The 23,443-nt window shown below is 44.0% G+C and overlaps 1 protein-coding gene across 1 annotated transcript; it reads left to right on the top strand.

Moving 5' to 3' along the window:
• Positions 1-347: 347 nt before the first annotated feature.
• On the top strand, positions 348-18,838 carry ankrd34a (ankyrin repeat domain 34A). The gene is made up of 2 exons (XM_080896364.1): positions 348-481; positions 14,880-18,838. The coding sequence occupies exon 2, from the start codon at positions 14,964-14,966 to the stop codon at positions 16,560-16,562; it is 1,599 nt and encodes a 532-aa protein (XP_080752490.1). The 5' UTR covers positions 348-481; positions 14,880-14,963; the 3' UTR covers positions 16,563-18,838.
• Positions 18,839-23,443: the final 4,605 nt, after the last annotated feature.

Genomic DNA, 23,443 nt, shown 5'->3' with positions numbered 1-23,443 from the left:
ATCTTCAGGTAATAAAAAAATAAAAAATGATGATAATAATGAAGATGATGATGAGATGAAGAGTCTCTGACCTGCTTTCTTACAGTTACAAACATCCCATAATAATCGCTGGTCTGCGCTGAAATGTTTTTTTAGCAGCAAAACTCTCCCTCGTGCGAACAGGAAGTGTACGGTTGCCATGGAAACGCCGTGGCCATCTAACAGGTGATTTCTATTAAAATGAAGCAGCGGAACTAAAAACAGAGCTTCAGTCTGATCAGGTTATTGATCAGGGAGAAATGTTTAAAATGTCCGGTTGTGCCGTTAACCATCGGTGGGGGTGGGGGGGTTGAATCCGTTGTAAGCCGCTGAGACTGAGGAGGAAGAGGAGGAGGAAGACGCGCAGGAGGAGGAGCGCTCCGTCAGTCCGTCGGTAAACAGCAGCGGTCGGTGACGGACTCAAACGGTCGGTGAGTCGATAAAGAGGCTTCTTTATGCCGGGGTAAGAACACCAAACACACCTTCATCAGTTCCATCATTGCAGCTCTGCTCCATCTTCATCATCGTTATCGCCACCAGCATCGCCGCTCCCGGGACCGGTACCACGCGCGTGCATGTGTGGGTCCGTTTGATCGCTGTGATGCCTCGAGATGTTTGAGGATGATGATGATGAAGCTATAGAAACATCGTTTATCTTCATCTTGGTGCACGCGCGTTGCGATGGGACACGCGCGTGCACGTGTCTCATGCGTGTGTAAATATAGATCCGCGTGCGTCACAGCAGTGCAGTGACGTAGAAACCGAGAGATCCGCATTCCTCCACAGCTCACCTTCATCATCATCATCATCGTTGTCGTCATGAGTCGGAGGTTCCACCTGTGTGCCAGGTGACCGTGGGGACACGTGACGTAATCAGTAATCTATCTAATCTATCAGTGATCAGGGATCGATCTCTAATAGTGTCCTGTAGTACTACATGGTATGCTGCAGTAGAAACACTACCTCACACACAGAGACACACACACACACACACATACTTGTTTTCATATGTTAGTGAGGACATAATTGACGTAATACTTTCCCTAGCTGCCTGTAACCCTGACACGAAAACCCCGTTTTGAACCTCAGAAATGTCTTCAAACGTTGTCTCCATAAGTGACTGATGGTTCCCACAAGTATAGTAGCATGCCAATTTTTGGTCCCCATAAGGATATGTAAACATTGTAAAAATGCACACACACAGACACACACAAATAACAGCCCGTTTTTGTGTTTTATTTCCTTCAGACTCAGCTTGTCATCTCAATATTTTTTGCCTTATTGCTTCATGAAACAGTTACATGTAACTGCTGCACACACGTTGGTCTATCCGACCTTCATCAGGTCGCAGGCATATATGCAGTACACATACTGTCACTTGGTGTTCGTTCTCTCTGCAGTAGAGTATCACTTCCTGTTCCTGTTCCAACACAGTGGTGTTTTTCCGTAGTATATCTGTGTAGCAATTTAATACAAAACTTATAGTAACTTCTTATTTCGTAGTGTAATCTTCATGTGCGTCCTCTGAAACACACTCTTGGTGTATTTACTCATTAATTTATATTCAGTGTTGGGAAGGTTACTTTTAAAATGTATTCCACTACAGAGTACAAAATGTATTTTGTAACTTATTCCGTTACGTTACTCAATGACAGTAGTGTATTCTGAATACTTTGGATTACTTAATATATTATCATGCTTTTTACAACTACATGAATGTCCTATTGCTGTGTGATTTATTACTATTACTGAAGGTTACCCTCCACACCAACCAGATGTTTAAATCTTAATATAAATGAGTAACAGTAGGTGGACATTAGGTAAGGCTGCACTTTTTGCAGCGATCTCGTGCAGAAAACTATTCGGCGCGTATATAAAACAGGTCCGCGGCTCCGAACCGTAGTAAAGGGACCTCTGACTAATACGTCGGGTTCATGTCGGGCTCGTAGCTGAAAACTAGCTTTACTTTTGTCTGGGTCAACTTTGCTAGCGAGATATACAGAGGGTGCATAGCTGAACATATGAAACAGGAAAAGACCGCTGTGTAATCCCTTTATTTCAACAAAGTAACTGTATTCTGAATACCACCTTTTTAAACGGTAACTGTAATGGAATACAATTACCGTATTTCCCGGACTACAAAGCGCACCTGAATATTAGCCGCACAAGCTAAAATCAGGGGAAAATCCTGTTTTGTACATACATTAGCCGCACCTGACCAAAAGCCGCAGGTATTTCAATGTTGACTTATCATATGTAAGAGAATATGCACAAAGCGAATTGTCAGGAAAGAGATGGCTGTTTGGAGACACACCCCTTTTATTAATATTTTGAAAAACAAGTTATGGGTACATATTTGCACATGTAGTACATAACAATAACCTACAGCACACCAGAAAAATAGATTCGGACTACCTTTTAGGCTCAGGTGCAGTGACACGGCTTTAACAAGAAGAAAAGTCAGTCATTCACCACCATCTTTCTCTTCTTCCTGCGCACTAAAAACACCAAAGTCCTCTCCTCCAGTGTCGGAAACGAACAGGCTCAGGATGGCTTCGTCATCCACTCTCCGCTTCTCTCCTTCGTTGTCACTTTCAAAACAAAAGAAATCCTCGTTGTCAGAGTCGAACACCCTCAGAAGGGCCGTGGCGGTGTCCTCCTCTCCATCATGCAGCAGTCCAGCCCTTCGAAATCCGTTGGTGATCGTGGATGTTTTCACACTTTTCCACGCTGTCAGAATGGAGTTGGGCATAACTTGCTTTTCGCAAGTTTATCGCCGCTGGTCATCCACGACTCCCGCTGAACGCGTAGCGCTACTTTGAAGTTTGTTTTTCGCGCTACTTGTATGGCACTATGTTGCCTGGCGGATGGACATGTGACCAACATACCACTCTTGAACCCCGATCCTTCCGCCAGGCAACGTAGTGCCGTACAACAGCGGAACAAACAAAACAAATCGTCTTACGATATCACAAAAATCATGGACAATCCATAGAAAAGCCGCACCTGACTAAAAGCCGCAGGGTTCAAAGCTTGTGCAAAAAGTAGCGGCTTATAGCCCGACAATTACGGTACTCATATTTGTATTTTAAATGCGGAACAGTGTTACATGTATTCCATTACTCCCCAACACTGTTTATATTCACTTACGGTTGCTTTAGGGTTTCACTAGCTTAGCTTAGCTCGTAGCCAACTCGTTAGCAGCATGGCCTCTTCACCTGTCCCTCCTGCACTTTCCTGCTCATTGTGTCAGATGTTTAGTTACTCCTTGGCCTCCTTTAGCAGTAATGATACTTGTAATAAATGTAGCCTATTTACAGCTCTGGAGGCCAGGATTACTGAAATGGAGACTCGGCTTAGAACCCTTGAAAAATCTGTAGCTAGCAAGGCCCCTGTAGCCGGTGCAGCCGAAGATAGCGTAGGCCCCACTAGCTGTCCCCTGGGAGACTGCCCCGGGCAGCCGGGGAAACAGGACGGCTGAGTGACGGTGAGGAGTAAGCATAGTCTTAAATAAATAAATAATTTTTTATTTATATAGCACCTTTCGAGATAGAATCACAAAGTGCTGCACATAAGATTACAAGTCATAAAAAGATTTAAAAAGAGAAAATAAAACAGGCAAAAAATTAACCAAAAGTAGTTTTAAAAAGGTGAGTTTTGAGTTGTTTTTTAAAAACAGCTGCTGAGTCCACAGTTCTTAATGTTGGGGGAGAGAGTTCCACAGTCTCGGGGCCACAGCGGCAAAAGCTCTGTCACCCTTAGTCCTCCTCTTAGTGTTTTTAAAGCAAGTAAGCCCTGATCAGATGACCTCAAAGACCTGCTAGGGACATAGGGCTGTAGCAGATCAAAGATGTAGGCTGGTGCCAGTCCGTGCACAGCTCTGTAGGTCAAGACCAGGATCTTAAAATTGACTCTAAATTTAACAGGAAGCCAGTGTAACTGAGATAACAACGGTGTCACATGTGAGTACTTGGAGGATTTTGTCAAAAGCCTAGCTGCAGTGTTTTGCACAACCTGCAGACGATCCAGAGAATCTTTGCTTAGACACATAAACAGTGGATTACAATAATCCAAGCGTGACGAAATAAATGCATCTATAGCAATCTCCAGTTCAGAGCGAGATAAAACCGGGCTTAGCTTAGCCACATTTCTTAAACGATAAAAACAAGACCGAACCAGAGATTTCACATGCCCATCCAATGTGAGACTCGAGTCAAATTCCTGATAGAGGATTTAACACAGAGTGAGAGAGGACCGAGGGCTTTCACTATCTGCGATAGAAACCTATCAGGGGCGCATACGAGGACTTCGGTTTTCACCTCGTTGAGTTGGAGAAAATTTGCAGCCATCCAACGTTTGATCGAATCTAAGCAATCATTCAGATGCTAAAGCTTAGATAAATCCTCGGGCATAAAAGAAACGTACAACTGAATGTCATCAGCGTAACAGTGATAAGAAATGTCCTCAAAAGAGCCCATTATATTCTGGAGGGGGAGAAGATGTATTAAAAACAATAAAGCCCCCAAAACTGACCCCTGAGGGACACCATAAGTAAGGGAGGTAGAGGATGACCTAAAATCGGAGACTGCCACAGAAAAGGATCGGTGATGGAGATAAGAGGAGAACCACTCTAATGCAGTTCCAGATACACCAACCCAATTTTTCAGCCTTTCAATGAGGATGTGATGGTCAACTGTGTCGAAAGCCGATGTGAGGTCCAACACGAGTAGAACAGAGCATTTTCCTGCATCATTATTCATCAAGATATCGCTTGAGACCCTAAGAAGGGCTGTCTCCGTGGAGTGAAATCGACGAAAACCGGACTGAAACTTATCGTAAATGCCATGTTTATCTAGAGCTGCCATAAGTTGCTTAGCCACAACCTTTTCTAGAAGCTTAGCGATTAACGGTAACTTAGAGATAGGTCTGTAGCTGCTCCAAAGAGAGGGGTCTAGCTGAGGTTTTTTTTTAAAGTGGGAGAATTGCAGCGTTTTTTAAAATAAACCGGAACTATACCAGACGCCAGTGAAGAGTTGATTAAAGTGAGCACACATGGGCCAATAAACTGGAAGACATTTTGAAAAATGATGCAGGTACAATGTCAAGTGAACAGGAGGATGCTTTCACTGAATTCACTAATTTTACCAGCTCAGATAGTGAAACAGGAGAGAAAGTATCCAAGATAATGGGCCGAGATGGGGTAGAGATTGAGATAACAGGTGCTGAGCTCTTAAACAGAAGCCCCAGGTACACCACCAACCTGTTCATGTGTCTAACCGTTTTTCCCCACTCGGCGACACACCCGCCGGTGGTCAAACTCTGGTAATTGGTGATTCTGTTCTCAGACATGTGAAGCTAGAGACACCAGCAACCATAGTCAATTGTCTTCCAGGGGCCAGAGCAGGCGACATTGAAGGAAATTTAAAACTGCTGGCTAAGGGTAAACGTAGTAGTTAAACTGTTACTTGAAAAACCATCTCTAGGCCCAGCAGTTTTAGCTAATTATAGGCCAATCTCCAACTTTCCTTTCATATCAAACATTCTTGAAAGAGTAGTTGTCAAACAGCTAACAGATCATCTGCAGAGGAATGGTTTATTTGAAGAGTTTCAGTCAGGTTTCAGAGCTCATCACAGCACAGACACAGCTTTACTGCAGGTACTGTGCTGCAGTGGTTTGTATCATATCTATCTAATAGACTCCAGTTTGTGCATGTAAATGGAGAGTCCTCTTCACACACTGAGGTTAATTATGGAGTTCCACAGGGTTCAGTGCTAGGACCAATTCTGTTTACATTATACATGCTTCCCTTAGGCAGCATCATTAGAAGACATAGCATACATTTACACTGCTATGCAGATGACACCCAGCTCTATCTGTCCATGAAGCCAGATAACACACACCAATGAGTTAAACTGCAGGAATGTCTTAAAGACATAAAGACCTGGATGGCCGCTAACTTTCTGCTTCTTCATTCAGATCAAACTGAGGTTATTGTACTCGGCCCTGAAAAGCTTAGAAATATGGTATCTAATAATAATAATAATAATAATACATTTTATTTGAAAACGCCTTTCAAAACACTCAAGGTCACTGTACATAGTAGAATAAAAGCAAGCAGTTTACAGAATCATAAAAGCATAAGACATAAACTAATAAAAGAGCAGAGTGGAGAGGTTATGTGGGTAAACTATTTGTACAAGTGGGTTTTGAGTTTGGACTTAAAGAGAGAGAAGGAAGAGATGTTTCTTAAATCAGGAGGTCGGGAATTCCAGAGTCGTGGAGCAGAGCAGCTGAAAGCCCTGCTCCCCATGGTTGCAAGACGGGGGGAAGGGACGGAGAGTGAAAGGGAAGAAGAAGATCTGAGGCAATGAGATGGGGCGGCGATCTTAACCAGGTCAGAGAGATATGGAGGAGAGAGATGATGAATAGTCTTAAATGTGTACAAGAGTATTTTGAAATTGATGCGATATTTGACCGGGAGCCAATGAAGCTGCTGCAAGGCAGGAGTGATGTGGTGGACAGAAGGGGTCCTGGTGATGATACGGGCAGCAGAGTTCTGGACGCGTTGGAGCTTGTTGGTGGATTTTTGAGTAAGACCAAAGAGAAGTGAATCACAATAATCAATCCGGGAAGTAACAAGGCTGAGGACAAGAATGGCAGTGGCATGTGGGGTGAGAAAAGGACGGAGACGATTAATGTTGCGCAATTGGAAAATATGCAGACCGAGTAACATTATTAATGTGTGAATTGAAAGATAAAGCACTGTCGAGGATGACACCCAAACTTATGGTAAAGAAATATGGTATTTAACCAGATTCTTACTCTAGATGGCATTACCTTGGCCTCCAGTAACGCTGTGAGGAACCTTGGAGTCATTTTTGACCAGGATATGTTCTTCAATGCCTTGATAAAATAGCACAGGATGAAACCTGTTTTTTTTTTTTTTAAATTAGTTTGAGCCATCACAGCAAACACAAACAAAGAGTGTTAGAAGTGTTCCTCTGGTGTTCGACATATGTTGAACGTACTTACAGACTTCAGGTGGTTCTTAGCCTTAGCCTAGTGGTCCTGATCCATAAACATGCATTCAGTTTGCGGTCAATTTTTCAGACTTTGGGCATAAACATAACAAGAACAACTCATCATGAACAAAACACTCTCCTTAGGATTCACCATCATCTTCCTCACCTGTAAGTGTAAGTGCTGCTCTTAGCTGGCTCAAAGCTAAAGAAATACACACACACACACACACACCGACTCTGCATTCACCAATGAGCTGAATCGGTTCTACGCCCGTTTCGAGGTTAGCCAGGCGGCTAATAATATCTACCGCCTGACTACCGAGGACCGTGACGTCATCAGCGAGAGACCGGTGACCAGCATCGCGGAGCATGACGTCCGAGCGGCACTGAGGAGAGTGAACACAAGGAAAGCGGCGGGGCCAGACGGCATCACCGGCCGTCTGCTGCGCTGCTGTGCTGACCAGCTAGCAGGTGTGTTCACTTACATCTTCAACGAGTCCCTGGCGAAGTCTGTGGTCCCCACATGCTTCAAAAGATCCACCATCATCCCTGTGCCCAAGAACAGCAAACCCTCATCCCTGAACGATTACCGGCCAGTTGCACTGACCTCGGTAGTAATGAAGGTGTTTGAGAGGCTGCTGAAGAACATCATCTCCTCCTCCATCCCAGACACCACAGATCCGCTGCAGTTTGCCTACAGATCCAACAGATCCACAGAGGATGCCATCGCCCACGTCCTACACACTACTCTCAGCCACGTGGACAAGAAACAGGGTAACTATGTGCGAATGCTGTTTGTTGATTACAGTTCAGCGTTTAACACAATAGTGCCCTGCAGACTGTTCACAAAGCTGAGGCATCTGGGACTTAACAGCCGTCTGTGTGCATGGGTGTTGGACTTCCTCACTGGCAGAACTCAGGTGGTGAGGGTGGGCAGGTGCTTCTCCAACAGCATCACCATCAACACAGGAGCACCTCAGGGATGTGTCCTCTCGCCACTGCTCTACTCCCTCTACACTTCAGACTGTGTGGCCACCCATGGCTCTAACACCATTGTGAAGTTTGCTGACGACACAGTGGTGTTGGGTGCCATCTCCAACAACGATGAGGCGGCCTACATGGATGAAGTGAAAAATCTGGCATCGTGGTGCCAGGACAACCACCTCCAGCTGAACGTCAGCAAGACCAAGGAGCTGGTGGTGGACTTCAGAAGGGGTCAGCACAGAGACTACAAGCCCATTATCATCAATGGAGCTCCAGTGGAGAGGGTGCAGTCCTTCAAGTATCTTGGTGTCCACATCTCCTCAGACCTGACATGGGCTGCCCACATTCAGGTCCAGACCAAAAAGGCTAGGCAGCGCCTGTATCACCTACGACAACTGAGGAATCAGAATCAGAATCAGAATACTTTATTGATCCCTGGGGGAAATTATTTTTTGTTACAGTGCTCCATTTTAAACCAACATTAAGACAAGACAGACAATACGCTAACTAAGAATAGTACAATATATACATATATATACATACATACATACATAAGTCACTTATAAATAAATATTTGGAAAAGAAACATGTGTAGTTGTAGCAGCAAACAGTGTGTTAAGTGGATGCGTTGTACAGGGAGCCACAGGCAGGAATGATTTCCTGTGTCGTTCAGTGGTGCTTTTCGGTAATCTCAGTCTCTCACTGAATGAGCTCCTGTGACTGACCAACATGTCATGGAGTGGGTGGGAGGTGTTATCCAACATTGTCTTTATCTTGGACAGCATCCGCCTCTCCGACACCACCTTGAGGGAGTCCAGCTCCATCCCCACAACATTGCTGGCCTTACGGATCAGTTTATTAAGTCTGTTGGCATCTGCGACCCTCAGCCTGCTCCCCCAGCATGCAACAGCATAGAGGATCGCACTGGCCACCACAGACTCATAGAAAATCCTCAGCATTTTCTGGCAGATGTTGAAGGACCTCAGTCGCCTCAGGAAGTTCAGGGTCTCTCCAAAGATCCTCAGGATTTTCTATACAGGCGCTGTGGAGAGCATCCTCACACAGAACATGACATCGTGGTTTGGGAACAGCTGTGTGAAGGACCAAAAAGCCCTCCAGAGAGTGATCCGTACAGCAGAACGCTGCTGCAGGATTGCTCTCCCCCCGCTTCAGGACACCTACACCAGGAGATGCCGGACTAGAGCAGCGCAGATACTGAAGGACCCGTCCCATCCTGGCAACAAACTGTTCCAACTTCTGCAATCTGGTAGAAGGTTCCGCATCTTCCGGGCAAGGACAGAGAGACTCAAGAGGAGCTTCTATCCCCAAGCCATCCGTGCCCTAAACACACACACCCGCCCTCTCACATCATCTATAATTGACTGAGTCAGGACTCTTCCAGACACTAAACCAAGGCACAATGTACATTTCAATTCCTTTAATTTTAAATATGTTTATATTGTCTATCCTGTAAAATAGTCAGATATCTATTCATATTAATGTACAGAATTCACCTGCTTGCTGCTACTACTGCACATTCACCCAGTGTATATACTATATGTGTGTGTGTGTGTGTATATATATATGTATGTATATATATATATATATATATATTCTTCCTCTACACCCCCCCCCCCCCCCCCCCCCACACACCCACACACACAATTTTTGCACATGTCGAGGAGCGTGTCAGGCTACATTTCACTGTGTGTTATACTTGTATAACTATGCATGTGACAAATAATAATAAAGAACCTTGAAGAACCACACACACACTCACTCACTCACTCACTCACTCACTCACTCACACACACACACACACACACACACACACACACACACACACACACACACACACACACACACACACACACTCACACTCACTTCTGGCTGTGAGAGCAGATAGACTCAGCGGAACTCTGGACCTGTTTGTTCAGACTGAAGCACATCATTAAACCTCCACACCTGGCAACAAGTGTCAGCTGACGCTCAATGAGCTAACAGAGATCTCCCGCCATCATTGACCAGCTGCATTACTCCTTTCTTAAACGCCAGTTCAGCTCACTGAGCCACTGATCCAGCCCTAACTATATGCTTTAGCAAAAAGGAAAGTTTGAAGCCTAATCTTGAAAGTAGAGATAGTGTCTGTCTCCTGAATCCAAACTGGAAGCTGGTTCCACAGAAGAGGGGCCTGAAAACTGAAGGCTCTGCCTCCCATTCTACTTTTAAATACTCTAGGAACAACAAGTAGGCCTGCAGAGCGAGAGCGAAGTGCTCTAATAGGGTGATATGGTACTACAAGGTCATTAAGATAAGATGGGGCCTGATTCAGATCTACCTCCCTCTGAGGTTAGACTGTAAGGACTCTCTGCACACGTTATTCTCCTGACTGTCTGACATTAAGACTTGGATGGCTCTTAACTTTCTACATCTAAATAAAAGTAAAAATGAAGTCATTGTGTTTGGGCTTCCTAAAGACCCCAACCTTTCCTTTGATTTTATGGGACCCCTAACTTCTGAATGTACTTCCTCCATTAAGAGCCTTGGTGTTACTTTTGACAGTGCTTTTAAATTTGATAAACAAATCAGTTCCGTAGTCAAGGGATCTTTTTATCATCTACGGATTTTAGCTAAAGTGAAGTCCTACCTGTGCAGGAACGATCTAGAAAGGGTGGTCCATGCTTTTATTACTTCACGGCTGGACTACTGTAACTCCCTTTATGCTGGTTTAGATCGTTCCTGTCTGCATCGCCTCCAACTGGTGCAGAACGCTGCTGCTCGCATGCTGACCGGTTCCAAAAAGAGAGACCACATCACTCCGGTCCTCTGCTCTCTCCACTGGCTCCCAGTTGCTTTTAGGATTGATTTTAAAATTTTACTGTTTGTTTTTAAGGTTCTTAACGGTACTGCACCTCCTTACCTGGCAGAGCTTCTTAGCATTTACCGCCCCAGGAGATCTCTGAGGTCAGCAGACCTGATGCTTTTAGATGTTCCCAGGTACAGATTAAAGACTAGGGGAGAGAGGCCTTTTGCTGTGGCTGCACCCAGACTGTGGAACAGTTTACCTCCTCACATCAGATTCTCCACAAGCCTAGGAACTTTTAAAACTGCTCTTAAAACTCACCTCTTCTCATTGGCTTTTAGCAAGGTTTAACTTATTGTTTTAACTTATTGTTTTATCAGTGAGGTGTTTTTATGTACTTGTGTTTTATTGTATTTTATATTTGTATTTTATTGTACAGCACTTTGGTCAGCCTCGGTTGTTTTTAAATGTGCTTTATAAATAAACTTGACTTGACTTGACTGATTATTTAAGACCTTGTATGTGAGGAGCAGGATTTTGAATTCTGGATTTAACAGGAAGCCAATGAAGGGAAGCCAATACAGGAGAAATCTCTCTTTCTAGTCCCTGTCAGGACTCTTGCTGCAGCATTTTGGATCAGCTGAAGGCTTTTCAGGGAGTTTTTAGGACTTCCTGATAATAATGAATTACAGTCGTCCAGCCTGGAAGTAATAAATGCATGAACTAGTTTTTTCAGCGTCACTCTGAGACAGGATATTTCTAACTTTAGAGATGTTGCACAAATGGAAGAAAGCAGTCTTACATAGTTGTTTAATATGAGCGTTGAAGGACATGTCCTGGTCAAACATGACTCCAAGGTTCCTCACAGTGTTACTGGAGGCCAAGGTAATGCCATCCAGAGTAAGAATCTGGTTAGATACCATATTTCTAAGCTTTTCAGGGCCGAGTACAATAACCTCAGTTTGATCTGAATTAAGAAGCAGAAAGTTAGCGGCCATCCAGGTCTTTATGTCTTTAAGACATTCCTGCAGTTTAACTCATTGGTGTGTGTTATCTGGCTTCATGGACAGATAGAGCTGGGTGTCATCTGCATAGCAGTGTAAATGTATGCTATGTCTTCTAATGATGCTGCCTAAGGGAAGCATGTATAATGTAAACAGAATTGGTCCTAGCACTGAACCCTGTGGAACTCCATAATTGACCTCAGTGTGTGAAGAGGACTCTCCATTTACATGCACAAACTGGAGTCTATTCAATTCAATTACATTTTATTTATATAGCACCAAATGACAACAAAAGTCGCCTCAAGGTGCTTCATAGATACAGAGAAAAACCCAACAGTCATATGACCCCCTATGAGCAAGCACTTTGGCGACAGTGGGAAGGAAAAACTCCCTTTTAACCGGCAGAAACAGGCTCAGGGAGGGGTGGGGCCATCTGCTGTGATTGGTTGGGGTGAGAAAAGGAAGACAGGATAAAGACATGCTGTGGAAGAGAGACAGAGGTTAATAACAGATATGATTCAATGCAGAGAGGTCTGTGAACACATAGTGAGTGAGAAAGGTGACTGGAAAGGAAAAACTCAATGCATCATGGGAATCCCCGGCAGCCTACGTCTATTGCAGCATAACTAAGGGAGGATTCAGGGTCACCTGGTCCAGCCCTAACTATATGCTTTAGCAAAAAGGAAAGTTTGAAGCCTAATCTTGAAAGTAGAGATAGTGTCTGTCTCCTGAATCCAAACTGGAAGCTGGTTCCACAGAAGAGGGGCCTGAAAACTGAAGGCTCTGCCTCCCATTCTACTTTTAAATACTCTAGGAACAACAAGTAGGCCTGCAGAGCGAGAGCGAAGTGCTCTGATAGGGTGATATGGTACTACAAGGTCATTGAGATAAGATGGGGCCTGATTATTTAAGACCTTGTATGTCTATTAGATAGATATGATACAAACCACTGCAGCACAGTACCTGTAATACCTACAGCATGTTCTAATTGCTCTAATAGGATATTATGGTCGACAGTATCGAACGCTGCACTGAGGTCTAGCAGGACAAGCGCAGAAATGAGTCCACTGTCAGAGGCCATAAGAAGATCATTTGTAAGCTTCACTACAGGGAGTGCAGAATTATTAGGCAAGTTGTACTTTTGAGAAATAATGTTATTATTGAACAACAACCATGTTCTCAGTGAACCCAAAAAACTCATTAATATCAAAGCTGAATGTTTTTGGAAGTAGTTTTTAGTTTGTTTTTAGTTTTAGCTATTTTAGGGGGATATCTGTGTGTGCAGGTGACTATTACTGTGCATAATTATTAGGCAACTTAACAAAAAACAATTATATACCCATTTCAATGATTTATTTTTACCAGTGAAACCAATATAACATCTCCACATTCACAAATATACATTTCTGACATTCAAAAACCAAACAAAAACAAATCAGCGACCAATATAGCCACCTTTCTTTGCAAGGACACTCAAAAGCCTGCCATCCATGGATTCTGTCAGTGTTTTGATCTGTTCACCATCAACATTGCGTGCAGCAGCAACCACAGCCTCCCAGACACTGTTCAGAGAGGTGTACTGTTTTCCCTCCTTGTAAATCTCACATTTGATGATGGACCACAGGTTCTCAATGGGGTTCAGATCAGGTGAACAAGGAGGCCATGTCATTAGTTCTTCTTCTTTTATACCCTTTCTTGCAGCCACGCTGTGGAGTACTTGGACGCGTGTGATGGAGCATTGTCCTGCATGAAAATCATGTTTTTCTTGAAGGATGCAGACTTCTTCCTGTACCACTGCTTGAAGAAGGTGTCTTCCAGAAACTGGCAGTAGGACTGGGAGTTGAGCTTGACTCCATCCTCAACCCGAAAAGGCCCCACAAGCTCATCTTTGATGATACCAGCCCAAACCAGTACTCCACCTCCACCTTGCTGGCGTCTGAGTGGGACTGGAGCTCTCTGCCCTTTACCAATCCAGCCACGGGCCCATCCATCTGGCCCATCAAGACTCACTCTCATTTCATCAGTCCATAAAACCATAGAAAAACCAGTCTTGAGATATTTCTTGGCCCAGTCTTGACGTTTCAGCTTGTGTGTCTTGTTCAGTGGTGGTCGTCTTTCAGCCTTTCTTACCTTGACCATGTCTCTGAGTATTGCACACCTTGTGCTTTTGGGCACTCCAGTGATGTTGCAGCTCTGAAATATGGCCAAACTGGTGGCAAGTGGCATCTTGGCAGCTGCACGCTTGACTTTTCTCAGTTCATGGGCAGTTATTTTGCGCCTTGGTTTTTCCACACGCTTCTTGCGACCCTGTTGACTATTTTGAATGAAACGCTTGATTGTTCGATGATCACGCTTCAGAAGCTTTGCAATTTTGAGACTGCTGCATCCCTCTGCAAGATATCTCACTATTTTTGACTTTTCTGAGCCTGTCAAGTCCTTCTTTTGACCCATTTTGCCAAAGGAAAGGACGTTGCCTAATAATTATGCACACCTGATATAGGGTGTTGATGTCATTAGACCACACCCCTTCTCATTACAGAGATGCACATCACCTAATATGCTTAATTGGTAGTAGGCTTTTGAGCCTATACAGCTTGGAATAAGACAACATGCATGAAAAGGATGATGTGGACAAAATACTAATTTGCCTAATAATTCTGCACTCCCTGTAAAGCTGTTTCTGTGCTGTGATGAGCTCTGAAACCTACTACTGCCAGCTTCAAGGCAGAGATAGGTTGAACATATTTAAGATTGAAGTATTGATTAATGGTAGGAATTCTTTGAGCAGTCTTGTAGGAAAGAAGGGTCTATAAGTCACATTGATGATTTGGAGAATACAATAAGATAGTCTTTTATTGTCATTGTACATGTACAACAGAATTGATGAGAATAGGATGAGGAAGTTATTACTGACGTCAACTCAGAAAGAGTTTCAATAAATATCAGTGGTTAAAAACTCCATAGAATTTAAATAGTATCTTTGGTTCCATCATGTTAGCATGTTTTTTTTATTCAGGTGGACTCACCTCAATGTACTTTTTCTGCAGGTCATGTAACTTATCAAGGAGGATGGAGATTCAGCATTAAGCCAGCATCCTGTGGGCAGGAGGTCTGAGGAGAGGCAAGGGATCATGGGCGATGGAGGACCCCTGCAGACTGAGGGGAATGCCCTCCTCAAAGCTGTCTTCCAGGGGAAGTTGAGGCTGACCCGCCTGCTGCTCGAGGGTGGCGCTTACATCAATGAGGGCAATGAGCGTGGCGAGACGCCCATCTCTGCTGCCTGCTTAGCAAGCTACGATGACCCACAGACCCGGCAGAGGATGGTGAGGTATCTGTTGGAGAAAGGAGCTGACCCGAACATCCCCGATAAGAGTGGCCGGACAGCGCTGATGCATGCCTGTGCAGAGCAGGCAGGAAAGGAGGTGGTGTCACTGCTGCTGGAGAACGGAGCCGATCCCAGCCTCAAAGACTACTCTGGTTCCTCTGCTCTTGTCCACGCCATCAACAAAGGGGACCGTGACACCCTGCAGGTTCTGCTGGACTCCTGCAAGGCCAAGGGCAAGGAGGTGATCATCATCACCACCGACACATCTCCGTCAGGCACCAAGAAGACCAAACAGTACCTCAACTCCCCACCATCCCCAGGCATTGTGGACAAACTGTCTCCTGCCTGTATGTCACCCTCTGAGGTGGAGATTGGCACCTCCTCCCCTGCAGGAGACAAAGATGAGGAAGGGATCTTCAGCTTCAAACTCACCTCAGCATTACCTTTACCTTCAGCTCGACCTCCAGGTGAGAAGAGGCCACCTCCCCGTAAACTGCTTAAGCGTCTGAACTCAGAACCGTGGGGCCTGGTGGCACCTTCAGTTCTCAGTGGGGTTCCCCAGGACCGGGTGGATGGAGGTCTGGAGGAGGAGGAGGGCAACAGCAACCTGAACAAGACGATCACAGAGATGAACGGACTGACTGTCACAGAGCCGGTGAGGCCACTATTGTCACGGCGTCACAGCATTGAGACGCACGACCCCACATCCCCTAAACTCATTGACCGATCCTGCTCTGAGGACTGCGCAGGGCTGTCTGGTCCATCGTGGGCTGACAAAGTGCAGCAGCACCAGATCCTCTACCGCAGGAACACAGCTCCAGAATCCCAGGAGAACGCTGCTGGACCTGGGACAGTTGTGGCCCGAGCCCTAGCTCACCCCAAGCTCACACGGATGGAGCACTATGAGTCAGATACCCACCTTTGTCCAGAGTCCATTCCTGGATCACCGGACTCTGGGAGGATTTCGGTAGAACGGAGGAGGTACAACGCTTCCCCCTTGTCCCTGGTCACCAGTTCTTCCAGGGAGTCTCTGGAAAACATCCCCAACTCAGTTTCTCCCATCACTATGCGACGGCGTGGCCCAGGGCTCCTGGAGCGCCGGGGCTCTGGGACCCTGCTGCTGGACCACATCTCCCACACCAGGCCCGGCTTCTTGCCTCCGCTTAACATCAACCCGCAGAGACCCATCCCTGACATCCGGGCCAATGGGAAACCCACCTCCCCCATCAACTCCGGACACAAGATCCTGGTTCCAGTAGCCCCAGCCTCACCCAAACGGGGCCCAGACTTCAAGATGAAGAAGAAGCTGATGAGGAGACACTCAATGCAGACAGAGCAGATGAAGCAGCTTTCGACCTTCCAGGAGATTCTGGCGGAAAAAGTCATTGAGTCCAACGGGGATTGATGAATGAAGACAAGGGAGCAAAGCAAAGGGTAGCTGCAGAGACTTATCAGGGGTTGATTTACTGTGAAGCATCTCCATTAGATCATCACAGATGAACTCAAATTAATACCATGGTGTGGTCTTTAAGGAGAGCTGCACCAACAAGGACTCAATTCACCTGAGAAGAGTTTAGGTTTAATACAGGTTTTGTCTGTTCCTGGTGTGAAACTGTGAGGTCAGTATGAGTTTAATCCAACCAACATTAAAGATCATTGCAACATGCAGTTAGACTCTATCACCTTACCGATTACCTTTCATATATAACATCACATCTTCAGGAATCAGATTATTCTGAGAATATGATGACGTGTGCATGTCTGTGCAGGTTCATGCAGGTGGATAGCAGTATTAAGTTGATTAGACTTCTTTTTTAGGTTATTGAAAAAGCGTTTCTGATGAGACTCAAGTATATAGAGAGTTCCTAGACGTGTACGTCCACACGCAGAGACGTGTTCATAGACGTGTACGTCCACACGCAGACGTGTACGTCCACACGCAGAGACGTGTTCGTCCACACGCAGAGACGTGTTCATAGACGTGTACGTCCACACGCAGGCGTGTACGTCCACACGCAGAGACGTGTTCGTCCACACGCAGAGACGTGTACGTCCACACGCAGATCATGTACAAGATCATGGGCTCTGAAAATAACAAGTAGAAAATATCAAATTGTAAATATTAAATCCAAGAAACTAAATAACGATCAACATGTGAGACCTTATTTTCTTACGAAGCTGTTTACAAACCTGTATTAAATTAAGTAATGGTGCTTTATGTGGCTGTTCAGTGACATTGCGTGACGCTTGTCAGCAGTGTCTTCACAGGTAGTCCTAATTTGTTTTAACATATTAGTACGAAAGCTGCATTTTAAATCAAACTACGTATTCTTGATCACAAATACTGTTCTGGCATCTTTAAGAAACCAAAGTGCTTGAAAATCACTTTAAATACAGTGAGTTATGAGGATATACTTACCTTGTTTGTGCAGAGGCCCGGCTCCCCCTGATCAGCATGGCCACTGTGCTGACATACAAGGGAGAGTTCTTAAAACATCTAAAATTTAAATTAAACTCAGAAGGAAGATTATTTACACCATCTGCATGCCTTCAGTTCCTAATAAACCATATGACATATGTAACTGACACAGCGATCACCTGCTTTTCATACGGTGCATGTGCATTACAACTTGTAGGTTACAGTGGGTCCTCAAAAGCATAAAATGTTAATGTTGAGTATTTTTGAACTAGAAAACGTTGATATTTATTCTTTATGAGTCAAACATCATGCAGAAGTACTTGAAATTTTCCATGCAAAGTAAATGCTGGTATCACCGCAGTCAGCCACGCATTTGACTAAAGTCCTGGAGCAGTCGGTGGGTTGGTTCTGGCCTAGTGGGCCATAATTTGATATACAGTGTTTAATGTCTTCCAGTGACAGTCACGATTACTTCTTTATAGTGTGGCAAACAGATGAACAGCTTCCTGTTGCATCGTTTTGCCACAGACAAACTGCAGTACCTCTGGATGACCAGTAGGAGATCCACAATATTGGTGTAAAATTCTTACATCCAAGGAAAGCTCGATGAAGAACTCCAACCCAAGATCAGTTTAATGAATAAAAGAAAGGATAACTGAAATTACCCAATACTAGAGCTCTTTAACATATTTGCTCATACACGTGGTAATTCGTTTCACCGTTGTAGCTCCCTCAGAGATTTCCAGCAGGTTGAAGTTGAAACTTGTGGGTGAAGCTCTCCTTACCTTCATTTAATTGTCTGAATGTTTAGCCACAGAAAGCTCCTCAGATTCCTCCGAATTTCTCATCCTCTCCTCCACTCAGACCTGAACTGGCCTAAAGAGAAATAATCAGACTCCTTTGATGTTTACAGATGCACAATTTGCACTGAGGTCATTTCCATTTTCCTCCTGCTACCAGATGAAGACACAAACGTCCTGCTGCAAACTAACTTGTTTTCATTCATAAAGCTGACATATTTATTTATACGCTCCTGTTTGATTGATAACGTGTAAAACTACCTACTGCGCTGTATGTACTGTAATGATCTATAGTCAATATAATAGTTGGTATATCTGTGGAAACCCATCTTTATTTTACCCGTTTCCTGTGTCTGTACTTTCAGAGATGATATTTTGATTGAACTTGTGTTGAGAAACATTGGTTTATTGTTTATGATACTCCAAAGAAACCAGTTCACACTGTAAGTACTGAAAAACAAATCTGTAATGTTATACACTACACCTGTTTCAGCACGAGGGGACCCTGTTAAAGGAGCAGCTTGGGCAGAAAAAGTCAGTTCACTCATTTTATTCTGAGATGTTAGCAGGTTTTAAATCAGAAGCACCTTTATTAATAAACAGGTGGAAAAATCGTTGGAAACTGGGGCGTGTCCTCATCTCACAGCTGAACCTATGACCCCCTCAGTTCACTTTTATTTATATATAATCCTGTGAAAAAACCAAGCCCACTGTTACTAGTTCTATAGGCATCAACATGGTGTTACCCGAGGGAGGCACCCATTGCAGTAGGAATGAGCCGTAGGTATGCAGTCAGTCCACAAGGCTAATCCTAATACAAAAACAACTGTTCTAAACAGGTAACAGGAGCACACAAGACAATTGTAGGTGGGAGACAGACAAGCGCTGAGGGGAATATATTAAAAACGAACACATTAAACGGCAATCCACACTTGACGATGTGTCATAGAAACTCTTCAATGCCCGTCACCGCGGTAAGATAATATAACCTTTATTAGTCCCACGCGTGGACAGTGCAAAGTTACATAGAAAAATTAGAAAAAAATAAAGACTGGAATAAAATATCAATAAGATACTGTACACAACTGTACACAATAGAATAGAATAAAATACTATATACACAATTGAATAAAATAGCATTTGTATTCTATTTTATTCTATGTACATGTAAAAGCGGCGAGAAAAAGGATCAGCTTCCACGTGGCGCCTTCGCTGTCTGCGGTGCTAAAACACAATCCGTACATTAATGGGTGCTGATACGATGAGATAATTAACAAATAGACCAAATAAACAGCCACAACCATCAGAACAGTTCTCAGCTCTTCACTGTCAAATTAAATCAGCCTCAGAACACATGGCAGCAGACACAGACATCCAAGGACGTCGGCCCAGCAGCCATTGGCTATCTGTAAATTAAAACGGGACATTACTTACACTGAGCAGGTTACCTCAGAAGGAATATCCCTCCCACTTTGCCTCATGTCTGTTTTTCAGTTAACTGCCCCCGGCAAGTTTCCACACAGTTTCTTGCTACTGGGGTACAAATAACTTTAAACCTCTGCCAAAACTCAAGCAGAACGTTATCTGGGGACTACCTCACTAACAGAAGGCCACACCAAGCTGTTGTAGAAAAGCTAAAAAGGCCAAATAGCGCTGCTTAGACCCAGTATTCACACAACTCCAGGTTCACACAAGAGATCAACAAATTACCTGCACCTGTGCTTATAAAAGGGAAAAACCCAGCTCTGCCTGCCAGGGCAGTTTCCAGACTCAGGTCTCGCCTGTCGCAAGGGTAAGAAGCAACCACCTATATAAAAGTAGAAATGTTGTCAGCATTCAAGAATGTGTTATCAGTGCTCAGGATGAAAGACATCAGCAATATTCTTGGTGCTGTCCATCAATCTGGGAGGAGCGATGAGATCATTTCCACACAATGTGAAAGTCCGTCATTCTACAGTGAGAAGGATTGTTCATAGGCGGATGTTGGTGTGGCTGCAGTCAATTTGTGCAAATATCAAAGCGCTCCATCTCACACTCTACAGGCCTCAGTTAGCATCTTAAACACTGAAGTTAATGACAGCACAAATAGAAATAGACCAAAGAAGTTGATAGGTTTGTAGCTTGAACCCATCTGCTGGAACGTTGAAGACAATATAATTACACCGCAAGCAAGACGCAAGTAGGCAAACTTCTTCATGGTACTCGTGCACGGGAGAGAACCAGACAAACGCCGTTCCTTCGCTTGACCCCAGTAGCTCTCGTCCGTTCTCCCATACACTGTCCTTTTATTGAGGTTACATGAATATGCATAGGTTCATTAACATACGACGTCTACATACAAACAAAGAGTACCTTGCCTGTGTGTGTGTGTGTGTGTGTGTGTGTGTGTGTGTGTGTGTGTGTGTGTGTGTGTGTGTGTGTGGACTGCTGATCAAAGGGTCAAACATCCTTGGTCAGGAAGAGGGTAGCCTCCCCCTCACCCTAGATGGTTCATCCTAGATAACACGGTGAGGAAGTCCTGCAGTTCATCTAAACAAAGAGCACTTAGACTAGAACAGACGCAACTACGTTAATCCTACCATAAAACAATAAGACACGGTATGACCTCTCATGCTCCCAAAGTGCTGTCTAATACACACAAAGTTTGCAGACTATCAAGGATCAAAACCTCTACCAATCTACAACTAATTACAAAACTCTAAGCATATATAAGTAAATATTTCTAAGCATAAATGACAATCAACAATACAAATCTAACAGAAGTATTGCTGCTTTAAAAGAGAAGAGGAGAAAACATGACTTAGGTTTGTAAAGCCGCAGCAGACTTCAGCAACAGACGAGAGTAAAGTGCACAGCAGCAAACGGCTCGCTGTGAGCGCCGTGCAGGAGTGATGACGATCCGAGTGGACCGTGAACTCCCCGTACATCCGAGTATTCCAAAGTCAGAGTGAGGCCGTGTGTCCCGCAGCTGAAGCTCGGACCAATCGGCAGGACGCTGAAGCGAGCGCAGACGGAGCTGCTGCAGCGGTCCAGAGTGCAGAGCTCAGAGAGCTGTGCATAAACGAATGGAGCAAACTTCAGCAACGCTGTGAAGAAGAGTGGAGCCAAACTCCTCAGTTAAGTATCTGAGGCTGTGACCACGGGACTGTAACAACATGATTGTTGGGCTTCATTTCTGTATCTAACGGTAGTTTTAAGATGAACTAGTAAATAACAATTAGCTAATGTCACGCATGAGACGAGTGTCATTACACTTTGGTAATGTAAATATAATATGGCTAATATATCTATTATTATATTAATTAAGATTTATTACAGCAGTGAGCTTGAACTCTGTGTCAAATACTGAGCTTCAGTAAAGATTCAAGTTGCAGTTATTTATATTTCCTATCACCATAAATCTTCAAAGACAAGCATCTGTTACATGGTATATACCGATGTATTATATATAAGAGACAAATATTGTTCATTTAATTTGTTGGCATTATTTAATTTGGCTCATTGCTTACATATATGTATAAAAAGCAAATGTACGAGCTGTGATAACTGTTTCTGATAGAATGAAGGGTAGACTGATATATGAAATATTCCTTTATTGGGTGAGAAAATCAGACCATGTCATAACTGCTGTAAGTCACACAGAATAGATATCAGAGCCTTAAACAGGCTGACGTCTGCTAAATGGGTCAAACTGGGCAGAAAGTCTACAAACACATAACATCCTTATAGAATATGTAACACTATAGATCAACTTAGCTCAGAATATATAAAGCATATAAACAGTTACAGCAACATGATGCAACAAACACAGCAGCTACTGATCCAAAATACTCAAAGCTTCATAGAACTGAAACCAACATTTATTTTAGCTCCATTCTGCTGCTGATACAGACTTTAGGTTTCTGAACATTAAACTTGTTTCTGCCTTTCATAGTGTGTAACCTGAAGGCCCTGAGTACTCTGAGTACTTTCTCCCACACTGGAAACACTGGGATGATCACATTATGTGAACATTACCTAATAAGACTGATTCAGCACAGACAGTCATGTTAAACTTTCCTAGCAGTCCTTCACAAACAGGGAACAGTCTGTCTATTCTCTCCATCTGTCAGCTGCTGCTGGCTCTTCCTCCTCCTCTTCCTCACACACTGCTGAGTTTGTCCTGGTGGATCATCAGGGCTGCAAAGCCTCACAGATGATGTGCAGCAGTGGGTCCCTCAGTCTGTCCTCACTCTGGACACTTGCAGTCGTCACACATGGAAATCAAATGTGTGATAAGCTGCAGGATTCAAACACAAGTGTAACTTATAAACACATGTTCATACTTTTATTCCACAATCAGAGAGAAAGAAACAGAGAGAGAGTGCAGGACAGACAGACAGGTTAAAGTCTCAGGTGTACACACTGCTACAAACAGGAGGATTTAGTGTTTGTGTTATTACAGTGTAAACAAGAAGAGTTCCAGATGGTGCAGTGGACACATGTGTGACTGCTGTGATTAAAGCATCTTTCTTTCAGCTTAACGAGTGAACCATCAGCTCGTTCAAACACGTTAAAGTCCGTTTGGCTCGACACCACCGAACAGAGGCAGCAATATAACACAGCTAACATTAACAGTGCAGTGAATCCTGCTTGTGCCGTGATGTTCAGGACTGCAAACCGAGCAGCATCACTGACTTTCAGCTTGTTGTGTTTGTGGATATATGACTGACTTTAATTATCCATGAAATTATCAGAGTCTCTGTGAGATTAAGCTCAGCTATTGAACGGCGTATATTTAAAGGCTTTAAAACCAAGTTAGTACAAACGTCACTAATGTCACATAACTGTGCCGACATGTGGCCAACAGTCATGTTTTAATGTTCTTCGTTATTAAACATTCGCACATAAATAAATAACATTCAGTACTTACATTTAAAAGTTCACTTTTCAGCTGCTCCGCTTCACCCATCTGCGATTTTTTTCACAAAAAACTATCCACACCCACCGCCGCGCTATGAATTGTGGGATAGGTTGGGCCACGAAGGCTACACCGGACTGGGGAAATTAAGGATGCATTTGGAGGAC

This window comes from Rhamphochromis sp. 'chilingali' (assembly GCF_963969265.1).
Source record: "Rhamphochromis sp. 'chilingali' genome assembly, chromosome: 11".
Classification (NCBI taxonomy): Eukaryota; Metazoa; Chordata; class Actinopteri; order Cichliformes; family Cichlidae; genus Rhamphochromis; species Rhamphochromis sp. 'chilingali'.
Note: the sequence above shows the minus strand (reverse complement) of the source record. Positions and strands in the feature narration are given on the sequence as shown.